The sequence below is a fragment of the Lutra lutra genome, chromosome 4 (genome assembly GCF_902655055.1).
Source record: "Lutra lutra chromosome 4, mLutLut1.2, whole genome shotgun sequence".
In the NCBI taxonomy this organism is placed as follows: Eukaryota; Metazoa; Chordata; class Mammalia; order Carnivora; family Mustelidae; genus Lutra; species Lutra lutra.
In genome coordinates this window covers 122,296,455-122,308,781 of record NC_062281.1, presented here as the reverse complement: position 1 = coordinate 122,308,781, position 12,327 = coordinate 122,296,455, and the positions used below count along the sequence as shown (strand labels likewise).

Genomic DNA, 12,327 nt, shown 5'->3' with positions numbered 1-12,327 from the left:
AGGTCAGGAGGTCAAGTTAATATTATGTGGCACCACCACTCTAACCATATGGTTGTATTTCTGGCATAGCTAGCCCCCATCCAGAAACTGTGTAGGGGCCCATCATGAATCACTTTGTTAGTATAAACCCATCTGAGGTCTGAGGGGCCCACTAAGAAATGAAGACACTGTTGTCACTGGGGAAATAGCAATGATTTAAAGGTTTGCTCCCAGGAGCCATGAACAAAAACCAGCCAAATCCTTTATTATACAAAGGCTTACTTCTGCCATTTTGCTATTTCTTTTCTACAGGTCTTAATCTTTTTTTTCCCCCTGAATTCTTCTGATACTGCTTTCTTTTGTGTTTGAATTTTTCTAGTTTACCTTCTTGATTCCCTTGTTTCCTTTACTGTGTATTTTTTAGTTCTGTTCTCAGTGGTTTCCCTGGTGATTAATATCCTGAATTTATGAGTCTTTACCACTTTACCTTCAATAGCCTACAAAAACTCCACTCCTATATAGCTGTGTCTCCCTGTCTTTATGTTGTTGTTGTATCACAGATTACATGTTTATATACTGTGTGCCCATTAGATTACATTATAAGTACTGTTTTATGCATCTGTCTTTTAAGTAATAAAGGAAACAAAGAGTTACAAATCAGAAACAGTATTACTGGCTCTTATATTTACCTGTGTAGTTAGTTTCACTGGTATTTTTTTTTTTTTCTCCCAGTTTCAAGTTACTGTCTAATGTCCTTTCATTTCAATTGGAATGACTTATTTTAGCACTTCTGGGCAGATCTACTAGTTACAAATTCCCTTAACTTTGATTTTTCTGGGAATCTCTTTATTTTTGAAGGTTAGTTCTGCGATACGTGGAAAACTTGGTTGACAGTTTTTTCTTTCATTACTTTACAAATGTCATTCCAGTCTCTTCTGGCCTTTGTGCTTTCTGATGAAAAACCAGCTTTTATTCTTACTGAGGATTCCTTTTAAGTGATGACTTTCTTGTCCCTTGCTATTTTGTAAGATTTCTCTTTGTTTTTTTTCACAGTTTGATTATAGTATGTCTTAAATAGTAATCTCTTAGAGTTTACTCTGTTTGGATTCCTTGAGCTTCTTAATGTGTAGATTCATGTCTTTCATCAAATTTGGGATATTTTCAGACATTAATTCTTCACATATTTTTTCTGCCACTTTATCTCTCTTCTCTCCTGAAACTCCCATAGTGTGTGTGTCTGTATTCTTCATGGTATTCCAGAGGTGACTTTGTTTCTGTTCACTATTTCTTTATAAAAAGAACAAATGTTTATTGATGTACAGACATTTTGTGGACCCAGAGACAGAGGTAAACACAAAAGCAAGCATCAGTTTCCATGGCTTTCAGAAATTAGAAGGGTGAGGAAAGCATCAGAAGTCAGAGTCTAAAACAAAACAAACAAACAAAAAACAAAACAAAACAAAACCAAAAAAAAGTCAGAGTCTTCCGACCAGCAAACTCCTGTGAGCCCTGTTCCACAAACATGAATCATGTCTCTCTGGTTTGAAACTGTCAAGATTTCTCCCAAAAGCCTGACTTTAATAGAGCTCAGAAAGAAGCTTCTCATAAGGGTCTTTTAAGTTACTAAGCCAGAAGTCAAATTGGTTAAGTCAGTTACAAACCATCTCTAGTTTCATTGTTTTACTTCCTGCTCTTTATTTTGTTTTGTTTTTAATTAGGAGCATACCCATTTAGTGTTGTTTTATCTTATTGATGAATTACTCTTTTATCGTTACAAAAACTCCATTTCTGAAAATACTCTGACATACAGTTTACTTTGTGTAATATTATTAGAGCCACATTATCCTTCTAATGCCGAATGTAACCTAGCAAGAATTTTTTCCTATAATTTTTTCCATCCTTTCATTTTCAACCTATTTTTTTTACTTAAAGTGACATATTTAATATACATTATATAGGTGACTCTTTTCTTTTTATCTACCCTGAAAATCTTATTGAAGTTGTTAATCTGTCATATTCCTACCCCCCTTTTTCCTCCCTCCTTTTTTAAACAGCTTTATGTACATAAATTGTACACATTTGATGAGTACAATTTGATAACTTTTGATATACCCCCAAAAGTTTCCATGTGCCCTTTATAAACTTTCCTTTTAATATAATATTATTTTTGATACGTATTTACTGTATAGTCTTGATTTTTGAATAGCATCTTTCCTGCCCTTTGTAGTTCTTACTGAAACAAACCTTCTATTTTTCCATTTCATCTCCCATAACAGCCTTTTTAGTTTTGCGTGTGTGTGTGTGTGCGCATGTTTATTGCTTTCTTTAGGGAATCTAGTATGCAATTGAACTTATGTGATCACATTATGCTCTCTTACCTCCAAAACTGTTTAAAAATTTCATAAAGAAATATTTTCGGGACACCTGGGTGGCTCGGTTGGTTGGGCCGCTGCCTTCGGCTTGGGTCATGGTCCCCGGGTCCTGGGATCGAATCCCACTTTGGGTTCCTTGATCGGTGGGGAGCCTGCTTCTCTCTCTGCCTCTGCCTGCCACTCTGCTTGCTTGTGCTCTCGCTCTCTCTCTCTATCTGACAAATAAATACATAACTAAAATCTTAAAAAAAAAATTTTTCAAATCCTTTCACTCTACGCTTTTGTATTCTTGTAGTATATTTTACTTCTACATATGCATTAAAAATCATCATCCTTGAGTATTGTTTTCCCTAGAGAGCTAAAAGCTTTATGGATATCATTCATTTTTTTAGTTTATTTTTTCAGAAAATAAGACATTGTCCTATGTATTTAATGACCCATTTATTCTTTCTGTTTTCATTTCCTCTTCTTGTACTTGAGATTTTCTCTGTTGTTACTTCCCTTTGGCTATAAAGTTTCTTTTAGCATTTATTGTAATGAAGATGTGCTAGAGTGTCATTCTTTCACCCTTTTCCTGTATTTTTCAGCTTCGTGTTTTAAGAATATTATTAGTGGATGTATTTTTTCTTTCTTTCAGACCTTTAAAAATATTTTCTTCTGGCGTCTATTTTTCTATTATAAAAAGTAGGTTATGGTTTTTATCAGTATACCTCTTACTGCAATGACACTCGTTACCCAGTCGCTTCAATAACAGAATTATATCCACCCCCCTTCGTTTTTGTTTTGTTTTTTCCCCCCTCTCTGTTCCTATGACTAGGTACTTTTAATTGACCATTCTTCAATTTGCCAATTCTTCTGCCTGCTCAGATCTACCATTGAACTTCTCTAGTAAATTTTTTATTCAGTGCTATACTTTCCTGCTCTAGAATTTCATCTGATTCTTTTTTATAATTCTGTATCTTTCTTAATACCCTCTATTTGCCAAAACACCATTCTTTCATTTGTTTGTTTTGGGTTTTGTTTTCATTTGTTTTTGTTTTGGGTTTTTTTTGGGGGGGGGGTGGCGGGTAGGCCTTTGAAAGTTGATATAAAGTCCTTGTCAGTAAATCCCATGTCTTGGCTTCCTCAGTTTCTGTTAATTTCTGCCTTTCTTGTTAATTAGCCATATTCTGTTTTCTGCCTTGTATCATCATTTCCTATTAAAAACTGAATATTGTGAATATTATAATGTGTAACTCTGAAAGATACTCCCCTTCTCTAGAATTTCTTGTTATTTGTGTGGGATGTAGTTGTTAGGGGCTTTTATAAGCTATTTTGTAAAGATTGTATTTATTGTCATGTATTGTCACAGAAGTCTCCATTAAATTAGTGGTCAGCTAGTGTTTTGACAGATATTTAATGCATGCAGGCAAAAAGAAAAAAAAATGCCCTACTTTTGCATCTGAGCTCTGTGCTTGTGTGCTGGGGCATATCCTCAATGGTTACCAAGACATTTTAACAACTCTGCCTTTGCTCACACAGAACTTGGAGATCAGCCAGATGTGAGAGCTTGGGGCTTTCTTGGTCTTTTCTGAGGATGTCTTCAGTTTCTTCTTGCCTTCTAGTTTCCCAGTGGAAGCATTGCAAACCCCTTGTTCCTCAAAACATCTCGCTTCCTGTATTCTCTTCCAGGACTCTTTGGGATATCTTATTGTTTGTCCCAATTGATATCCTTTTCCCCAGGCTGCAGTGACTAGTTCATTTGCTGTTAAATGCTTTCCACTTAGCTATTTCTCTGTCCTGAGCGATTTCCTAGTTAAGCAAAAAACCAGCCAATCAAAAACCAAAAAACATGCCTTTGTGTTAGTCCCTTAAGGAGCCCTCAGTTAGGTCAAAGCAGACAATCATATGTCCTTGAGAATGAATTTTTCTCTGTAGATTGCTATATTGAAGACCATCACCAAGCCATTTAGGTAAGGGGAAGATGAGGCAAAGGTAAGTTAAAATGCCACAGAGCTCTCCCATTGAGTACTCATTGCTTTTTTTATTAACCATTTGCTTGGTTGCAGTAAACCTTTAACTATTTTATAGATATCTCATACAGTTGTTTCTAACTGTTTTTGCTAACTTTTAGTTTGCTATGTTTCTGTGAAGAAAGTGCCTATAGACTTTGCTACTCCACCATTTCCTCTGACCATCAGCTACAAAGGTTTTTGTGGTCCACATGAATGTGACATATTTTTTACTTCTGTCACCCTTAGAAATCCTTAAATTATCATTGTCAGTGAGGGCTTTTCCTTAAAACAATGTCCTTCAATATTTTAAAGATGTGAAGCTGTTCTTCAGAATTGCATAGCATACTGTCACATTCTAGTAGCTTTGAGTATCACTGATCAGTTTTAGATTATGGCAGACTTCTATATTAAAACTTGAAGGACAAATTTATGGTTAAACGAGTTGTTGCCACTATTAGTTTCAGTCTAAACCTGCAGTTACCAAATTGAGTTTCTAAATCTGAGGCATCCTAGGATGCCAGAATGAATTCACAGGGTACAATGGGGTATTTTAAATTTTTGAGGGAAACACAGTGTTATTTCACTTCGCAGCGTTACCATTTAAACTACTAATTCAAGGTAGTTACAGTTTCAGCAGGAGGTAGAGCTATATTCCTTTCAGTGATGTCATACAGTAATGAAGCTGGGTTTGCCTGCATTGCTGTGATAATCAATACCATGTGAAAAATCAGTGTGGAATAGAAAAGAAAGTGGTGGTTTCCAGTCTAGTTTCAGAGCTTGAGAAACTAGCTATTCAGTGCTTAGTAGGTGCAGACATCCCATTAGGAAGTAACCATGGTTATTTACAAATGAAATAAGATTACTTTCAAGTTATGTGTATTATTTTTGTAAATAATTATTAATTTGTTGCAATATCCTTTGAAACAACTGTTAGGTATATCTTTTAGACTAGGAGCACAGTGAAAAAATTGAGACACTAGGGTACCATGAAACAAGGCTTGGGGAACCTTTGGTCAAAATCCTCCATTTTATTTGAACTGTTTTAAATATTAAAGTGTTTATCTTTCTAGTCACATCATCTATAATTCCTACCATGAATCTTCTGTCATAATTAAACTGGTTTGTGCGCACTCCCTGTTTAATATCCTTGCCTTATTATCCATCTTACTCTATTTTTTAAAATCAGAACTGCAATATAGACCTGGGAGGAACAAAGACCTTATCATCTACCTACATGTAATTCTAACCCCTAGCCCTGGACACTTTATAGATTCAGGATATACTTGGTAAAGTTTATTTGATGATAAAGAAGGAACTGTACTTACTACTTAAGTTTTGCCATTGTATGGCTCAGTGCTGAACACAATAATATTTGAGAGTTTCTGAATGATTCGTTGATAAAATATGGTTGTCAGTATTTAGAAATCAACAATATTTCTAGAGGAGTAATAAAGCCTTGTTTTAGAAAACCATCTGATATGACTGGAAATTTTTTTTTTCCTTTTCTACTTGTTGGCTCCTCTCCCCAGTTCTTTAACCTCTTCCATTCTATCTTTTCCAGTTCTTATTGCCTTATTGAACCATATTCAATGTGATGTAAATCACCAGTGTAAAAGAAAGTATCTTACAATTCTTAAGTCATTTTGGTTTTTGCAAAAATTCTTTTAAATTCCTGCTGAAACTTATAATAAATTCCTGATGAACCTTAAACTAAATATGGAGTAACTAGGAAGAGAAATAGTATTGGCCTTAATAAAGGATTAGATACAATGAAGAATTATCATGGACAAGTAGTAGGAACATTTACTGTCCTGAGTTTCTCACTGCATTCTATTATTTGTGGTTTATACTCTGATTTCTTTTGTGATTGTATGGTTATAAATTGAAATTTACAAATTTAGTGCTACTTTGATCTAAAGTATTGAATTTTTTTGGTCCGCGTTTTGAGACATTTGCTAGTTTTTACGAAAGATTTCCTCAGAATTAAAAAAAAATGTTAGTTGTACCAAGATGAAATACTGAATTAGTAAGATGGATATGAAATAGTTTTTTAGGAACATCAAAAAAATAAAGGATTTACTTGTTCTAATGGAATTCATAGCTACTGCTTATGGATACAAACATTTATTTCTTGGATTGCTTGTTTTAAAAATTGCATATTGTGGGTTATAAAAATAAAATAATTTTAAGCTATTTCTAATATGGTTATTTGCAATTGCAACTGTGTCACCTCATAAAAGAAATTTCTAGATGCTTAATAAAGATCTTAAATCCCTTCCAATTTCTTTTTCCTAAGTGAAAGCAGGTGCTGAGCATTGTCATTTCCTGATATATTGAAATTACTAAAATATTTAATAAGCTACCAGGGTTTAAGTAGTGAACAGATGTTTTCAGTTTCCCCAGGATGACTTATACAGCTAAGCCTTTACAATGGAAAGGAGCTAAGTTTGCCAGTTTAAGAAAAAAATCCAAATAAAACACACAAACCCAACAAGTTGTTTTTTTTAAATAAAATTAAAATTCTATCTATTAATCTGTCTTAACACTTTACAATTAGAGAAGATGTCCAAAGCCTGACCAAGCATGAAATTGAAGCTTCCCCCTCCATCTTTAGTAACTTTATTGAGACATAATTTACATACCATAGAATTCACTACTTTAAGTACACAGTTTTAGGATTTTTAGGAAATGTATATAGTTGTGGCACCATCATCAACCTCCAGTTTTATTTGAAGTGTATAACTTCAAGGTTTTTGTCATAAATTTACAGTTGTTAAACCATCACAACAGTCAAGATAATGAATATCTTCATCATTCCTTAAAGTGTTCTTGTGTGCCTCTGTGTAATCCCTTTTTCCTGTTCTTATGTTCTTCCTACCCACATCCGTCTTCAGGCAATCACTGACCAGATTCTGTCACTTGCTATTAGTTTGTATTTTGTGGAGTTTTATATAAATGGAATCATACAGTATATACTATTTTCTTTTGGGAGAGGGATTTCTGGCCTTTTTCACTCTGAATAATTACTTTGATATTCATCTGTGTTGCCTCTATCAATAATTCCTCTCTACTATTGGTAGTATTCAGTTGTGTGAATATTTCAGAGTTTGTTTATCCATTCACCCATGATAGATATTTGAGTTGTTTCCATTCTGTATTTTTCCAGATATAGCTGTTAATAATATCCTTGTGCAGTTTTTGCGTAAATGTACATTTCAGTTGGGTAAATACCTAGGAATGATATGTCTGGATCTTATGGTAGTTACTGATAATGGATTCTTTACCCATTTTTATATTTGAAAAGTCTTCATTTTTTAAAGGTATTTTCAGGGGTGCCTGAGTGGCTCAGCGGGTTAAGCCTCTGCCTTCGGCTCAGGTCATGATCCCAGGGTTCTGGAATCAAGCCCCGTATCGGGCTTTCTGCTCGGCAGGGAGCCTGCTTCCCCACCTCTGTCTCTGCCTACCTCTCTGCCTACTTGTGATCTCTGTCAAATAAATAAATAAAATCTTTAAAAAAGAAAAAAAGGTATTTTCAGTGAGTCTGGAATTTCTATGTTCACAGTTTATTTGCTTGTTCATTTCCTCAGTACTTTAAAGTTGTTGCTTCTCTGTCTTGCTTTCACTGTTTCTAATGAGAAATCCACTGCCATCCTAATCTTTGTATGTGTCTTTTTTCCCCTGGCTACTTTTAATATTTTCTCTTTATTATTTGTTTTGAGAAATTAGATTATGGTATGCTTTCATGTAATTTACTTATTTTTCTTTTGCATGGTGTTCATTGAAATTCTTGGGTACTTCCTGGGTTTATAGTTTTCATCAAATGTGGAAAATTTTAAGCTATTATTTTTTCAGATATATTTCTGTTTCCATTCTCTCTCTTCATCAGGGACTAAATGGCACATATATTGGGCCACTTGAAGTTAAATTCACAGTTTTACATATGCACTGTTCTGTTCTGTTTTTTCCCTCAAGTCTTTCTGTCTCTTATTTCTGATCATTTCTATATCATTGCTATAGCTTCAACTTCACTAGCCTTTTCTTTGCAATGTATAATCTGCCACCAGTCCCATCCCAGTGTATTTTTCCTTAAATCTCAAACATGTTAGTTTTTAATCTCTAAAATTTTGTTTTGGATCTTTTTTATTCCATGTCTCTATTTAACTTTTTGAACAGATGGAATATAATTATAATTAACTATGAATGTGTTTATCTGCTAATCCTAACCTTTACATCTGTTTCAGATTGATTTTTAATTGATTTTTTTTTCTTATTATGGGTCTTACTTTTGTGTTTATCTTTTTGCCTGGTAGAGTAGGCAGAATTTTAAGAATGACTTTTGGAACCCCTCTCCTCTGAATACAGTGAGATATCACTCCAGTGATAGTATTCTGTTTATGGGACGGGGGATTTTGCCTATGTGATTAAGGTTACTGATCAGTTGGCTTTGAGTTAACATAAAGAGGAATGATCTGGGTAGGCCCAATATGATCACGAGTCCCCCAGAAGTAGAGAATCTTCTCTGGCCAGTGGCAGATGAGGAAGAAAGGTCTGAATCATGAAAAAGATTATATGTGCCTTGCTGGCTTGAAGATAAGAGAGGGCCTGCCATATAGTAAGGAATTCAGGTGGCCTTAAGAACAGGAAAACAACCCCTGGCCATCATCTAGCAAGGAAATAGGGACCCCAATCCTATGTCTGCTACAAAGGGAATTCTTCCAACAACCTGAATAAGAGCTTCCAGACAAGAGCCTTCCTGGCAGAAATGATGATTTCAGCCTTGTGAGATTTCTAGCAGAGAGTGCAGGCAACCTTCGTAGACTCTGACCTACAGAATTGTGATGTAATAAATAGGTGTCATTTTTAGCCACTGTATTTGTGGTAATTGGTAATCCAGCAATAGAAAACAAATGTGCCTGTTAGTCTCTGCTTAGATGCCAGACATTGAGTTTTAGCTTCTTGGGTGCTGGATATTTTTGTATTCTTGAAAATGGTCTTGAACTTTGTTCTAGGTCACAGTTAGATTACCTATAAATAATTTGATCTTAGTGTTGCGTTTAAGATTTGTTATGCATAACAGAACATCATTTAGTGTAAGGATTATTATTCTCTACTACTGGGGCAAGACTGAATACTTGATCAGGAGAACCCTCCCATCTTAGTTTTACGTCTGGAGAGCTGTTTTCTTTTATACTGCCTATGAATTCTAGCCACCTTAATCAGTTCTGTGTCAGTACTCTCGGTTCTAGCTCCTTAACTCAGGTAGTACACTTGGCTGCACCTGAGCTCCCCCTCCTGCACTATGCCCTCAATGTATTCAAGGCAGTAAACTCAAGCAGTCTTAAGGTTCATTTCATTTATTTCCCATCTCTTGAGTATATGTTCTTCATTGCCTGACATCCAGTGTCTTTAGCACTTTTTTCACGTATTTTGCTTAATTTTATTTTTAGTTTGAGTTGAGCATAAATCCATGCTTTTTTACTTTGTTGAAAACCCTTGGTTTCCTTAAATAATTAAAATTTTTAAATTAAGTGAAGCTTTAATTAAGTTTAATGGGACCAGGAAATACTCTTCCCTAAATGTTATTCTCTGTGCAGTATCTAAAATTTTTATACTGTAGCACCGTATTTACATTCTAGTATACTAAGCCTAGCCCAAATGATGACAAAGCCAAATCTTTAGGTGGCCTCACAGTTCCTCATTTTCATTTGAACACCTTTAGTATTTATTTGCCTAAGGAAATTGTAATTATTTTATGCTTCGATAATTACAGTCCATAATTATTTGGCTTCCTAACTATTAGAATGGAAAGTTAGTATTATTTTACATCTGAAATAGACCAGAAACCCGTTTATTTATGCAAAAAACCCTATAAAGTCCTTTTCCATGTTAACTACATAACTACTAAACACAACTGTTTTTCACATAGTCAGATTTCCTTGTTTCTAATTTCTATATGTTTATTTTAATAGACATATTATTGGGCTTTATATTTCCCCTCTCACATGGTCTAGCAACAATTCTGTAATTCTTCTATGTAATTATGTAAATGATACAAATGAGTATTCAGACATACAAGAAGTTTATGTAACTTGTTTTATGCCCTGCAGACAGTTTTTGGGAGGTGCTGTTCTTTCCATAAAATTTCTTATAATTGTATTAATTAAAAATTTTCAATAGGTTTCTCTAATTAAAACAGGAAAGATTATGATTAATTACCTCACAGATCCTCTGGGAGAAGAGATTTTGTTATTTTAGCACATCTTTTTTTTTTCTTCCCACTGTTTCTGAATGGGTAACAAAGACATAGTTCTATATTAAGAATTGATGTTCTAAGGTACCTGGGTGGCTCAGGCAGTTAAGTGTTTTCCATCAGCATCGATCATGGTCTCAGGGTCCTGGGATCCAGTCTGCATTGGGTTACCTGCTCAGTGGGAGGTCTGCTTCTCCCTCTTCCCCCTCCTTCGTTTGTGCTCGCTCGCTCTCTCAAATTAATAAATAATATATTTTTTAAAAATTGATGTTGTTATTTGATATTTGTTTATGCTAACAGGTACTTTAGAAGTTCGTCTTATGGGCTGTCAAGATATTCTAGAGAATGTCCCTGGACGGTCAAAAGCAACATCAGTTGCACTACCTGGTTGGAGCCCAAGTGAAACCAGATCATCTTTCATGAGCAGAACAAGTAAAAGTAAAAGTGGAAGTAGTCGAAATCTCCTAAAAACCGACGACTTATCCAGTTCAGTAACCAGATTTTTTAAAACTCCTATAACAAATTAAAGGATCTATACAAAGGACTTAGCAATGGGGACAGCAATAGGAGGAGCCAAAGTTGAACAAAAAGCTTAACAATTATGATTTCTATAATTTAATTTTAAAGCATTAAAAGCTATACTGTCAGGAAAACAAATGCAACCAAATTTATTGAAATTACCTTAGAAAACTAAATGATATATAGCATTAATTCTTTTAGAAGAACGAAATACCAAATATCACTCTTCGTGCCAAACTAAAAGTGTTCGGAGGCTATTGGATTTGTTACATCTTGATTTTTCAGTGGTATAATGACACTTCTAAACTAACACTGAAATTTTGATAACCCCTGGACCAAACATATTTACTGGGGTAGTAGCTAAATTAGACAAATGGAGGAGTGGGTGGAGGTAGTAAAGTATTATGCAACAAGTTTATGAAGCACTTTAGAGACATTCTAAAATGTAATTATAAACTATGATATAAAGGTGTAACTGGGGAGTGGAAGGGAAAGGCCTGTGATAATTCATCCTACTATAGAGCACAGAGGTGAATATGTCAGTGCTTTTCTATATAAAGACGGAGATTTTAGGAAAAGTATGAAAATAAAAATTGCCTCAGGTAATAAGCTCTATAAAAAGTGTAGAGGCTGAAAAACTGGATGATTGCTATTTATATACAAATATACATATACAAAATAGCATTTAATCTTTGTGTCTTTCTCAAACACAGAGGATAAATTGGGAGTATCTAGTGGGAATGTATGTACATATAAAAGTAGCCATTTAAAACTCAAAAGCTTAAGGATTAGAAAAGACCTTATATTTGTGGCACCTGGGTGGCTCAGTTGCTTAAGCCTCCCACACTTTGTTCCCCCTCAGGTCATGATCTTAGGGTTGTGAGATGGAGCCCCACGTTAGGCTCTACGCTGGGCATGGAGACTGCTTAAGAGTCTTCCTCTCTCTCCCTCTGCACCTCTGCCCCCCACCCCAAAAAAGAAAAGGAACAAAAGAAACACCTTACTTTCAGAGGATCATAACACTTTTGTTGCTATTAAACGGTGGTACTTCTGTTTTAAAGGTTTTAAAATATTTAAGCAAGTTTACAAATTGTAATTACAGATGATGTGTGTGCAGTTTTGAAGCTAGATAATACTGTGGTTGGTCAAACGAGCTGGAAACCCATTTCCAATCAGTCATGGGACCAGAAGTTTACACTGGAACTGGACAGGG

The 12,327-nt window shown here is 34.8% G+C and overlaps 1 protein-coding gene across 1 annotated transcript in view; it reads left to right on the top strand.

Annotated features, from left to right (window-relative positions):
- PKN2 (protein kinase N2) overlaps positions 1-12,327 on the top strand; it is a 133,441-nt gene that overhangs the window by 78,451 nt on the left and 42,663 nt on the right. The window contains exons 7-8 of the mRNA XM_047724775.1: positions 10,896-11,081; positions 12,217-12,326. Of these exons, the coding sequence (XP_047580731.1) occupies positions 10,896-11,081; positions 12,217-12,326 (296 nt within the window). The remainder of the gene's footprint in view (positions 1-10,895; positions 11,082-12,216; position 12,327) is intronic.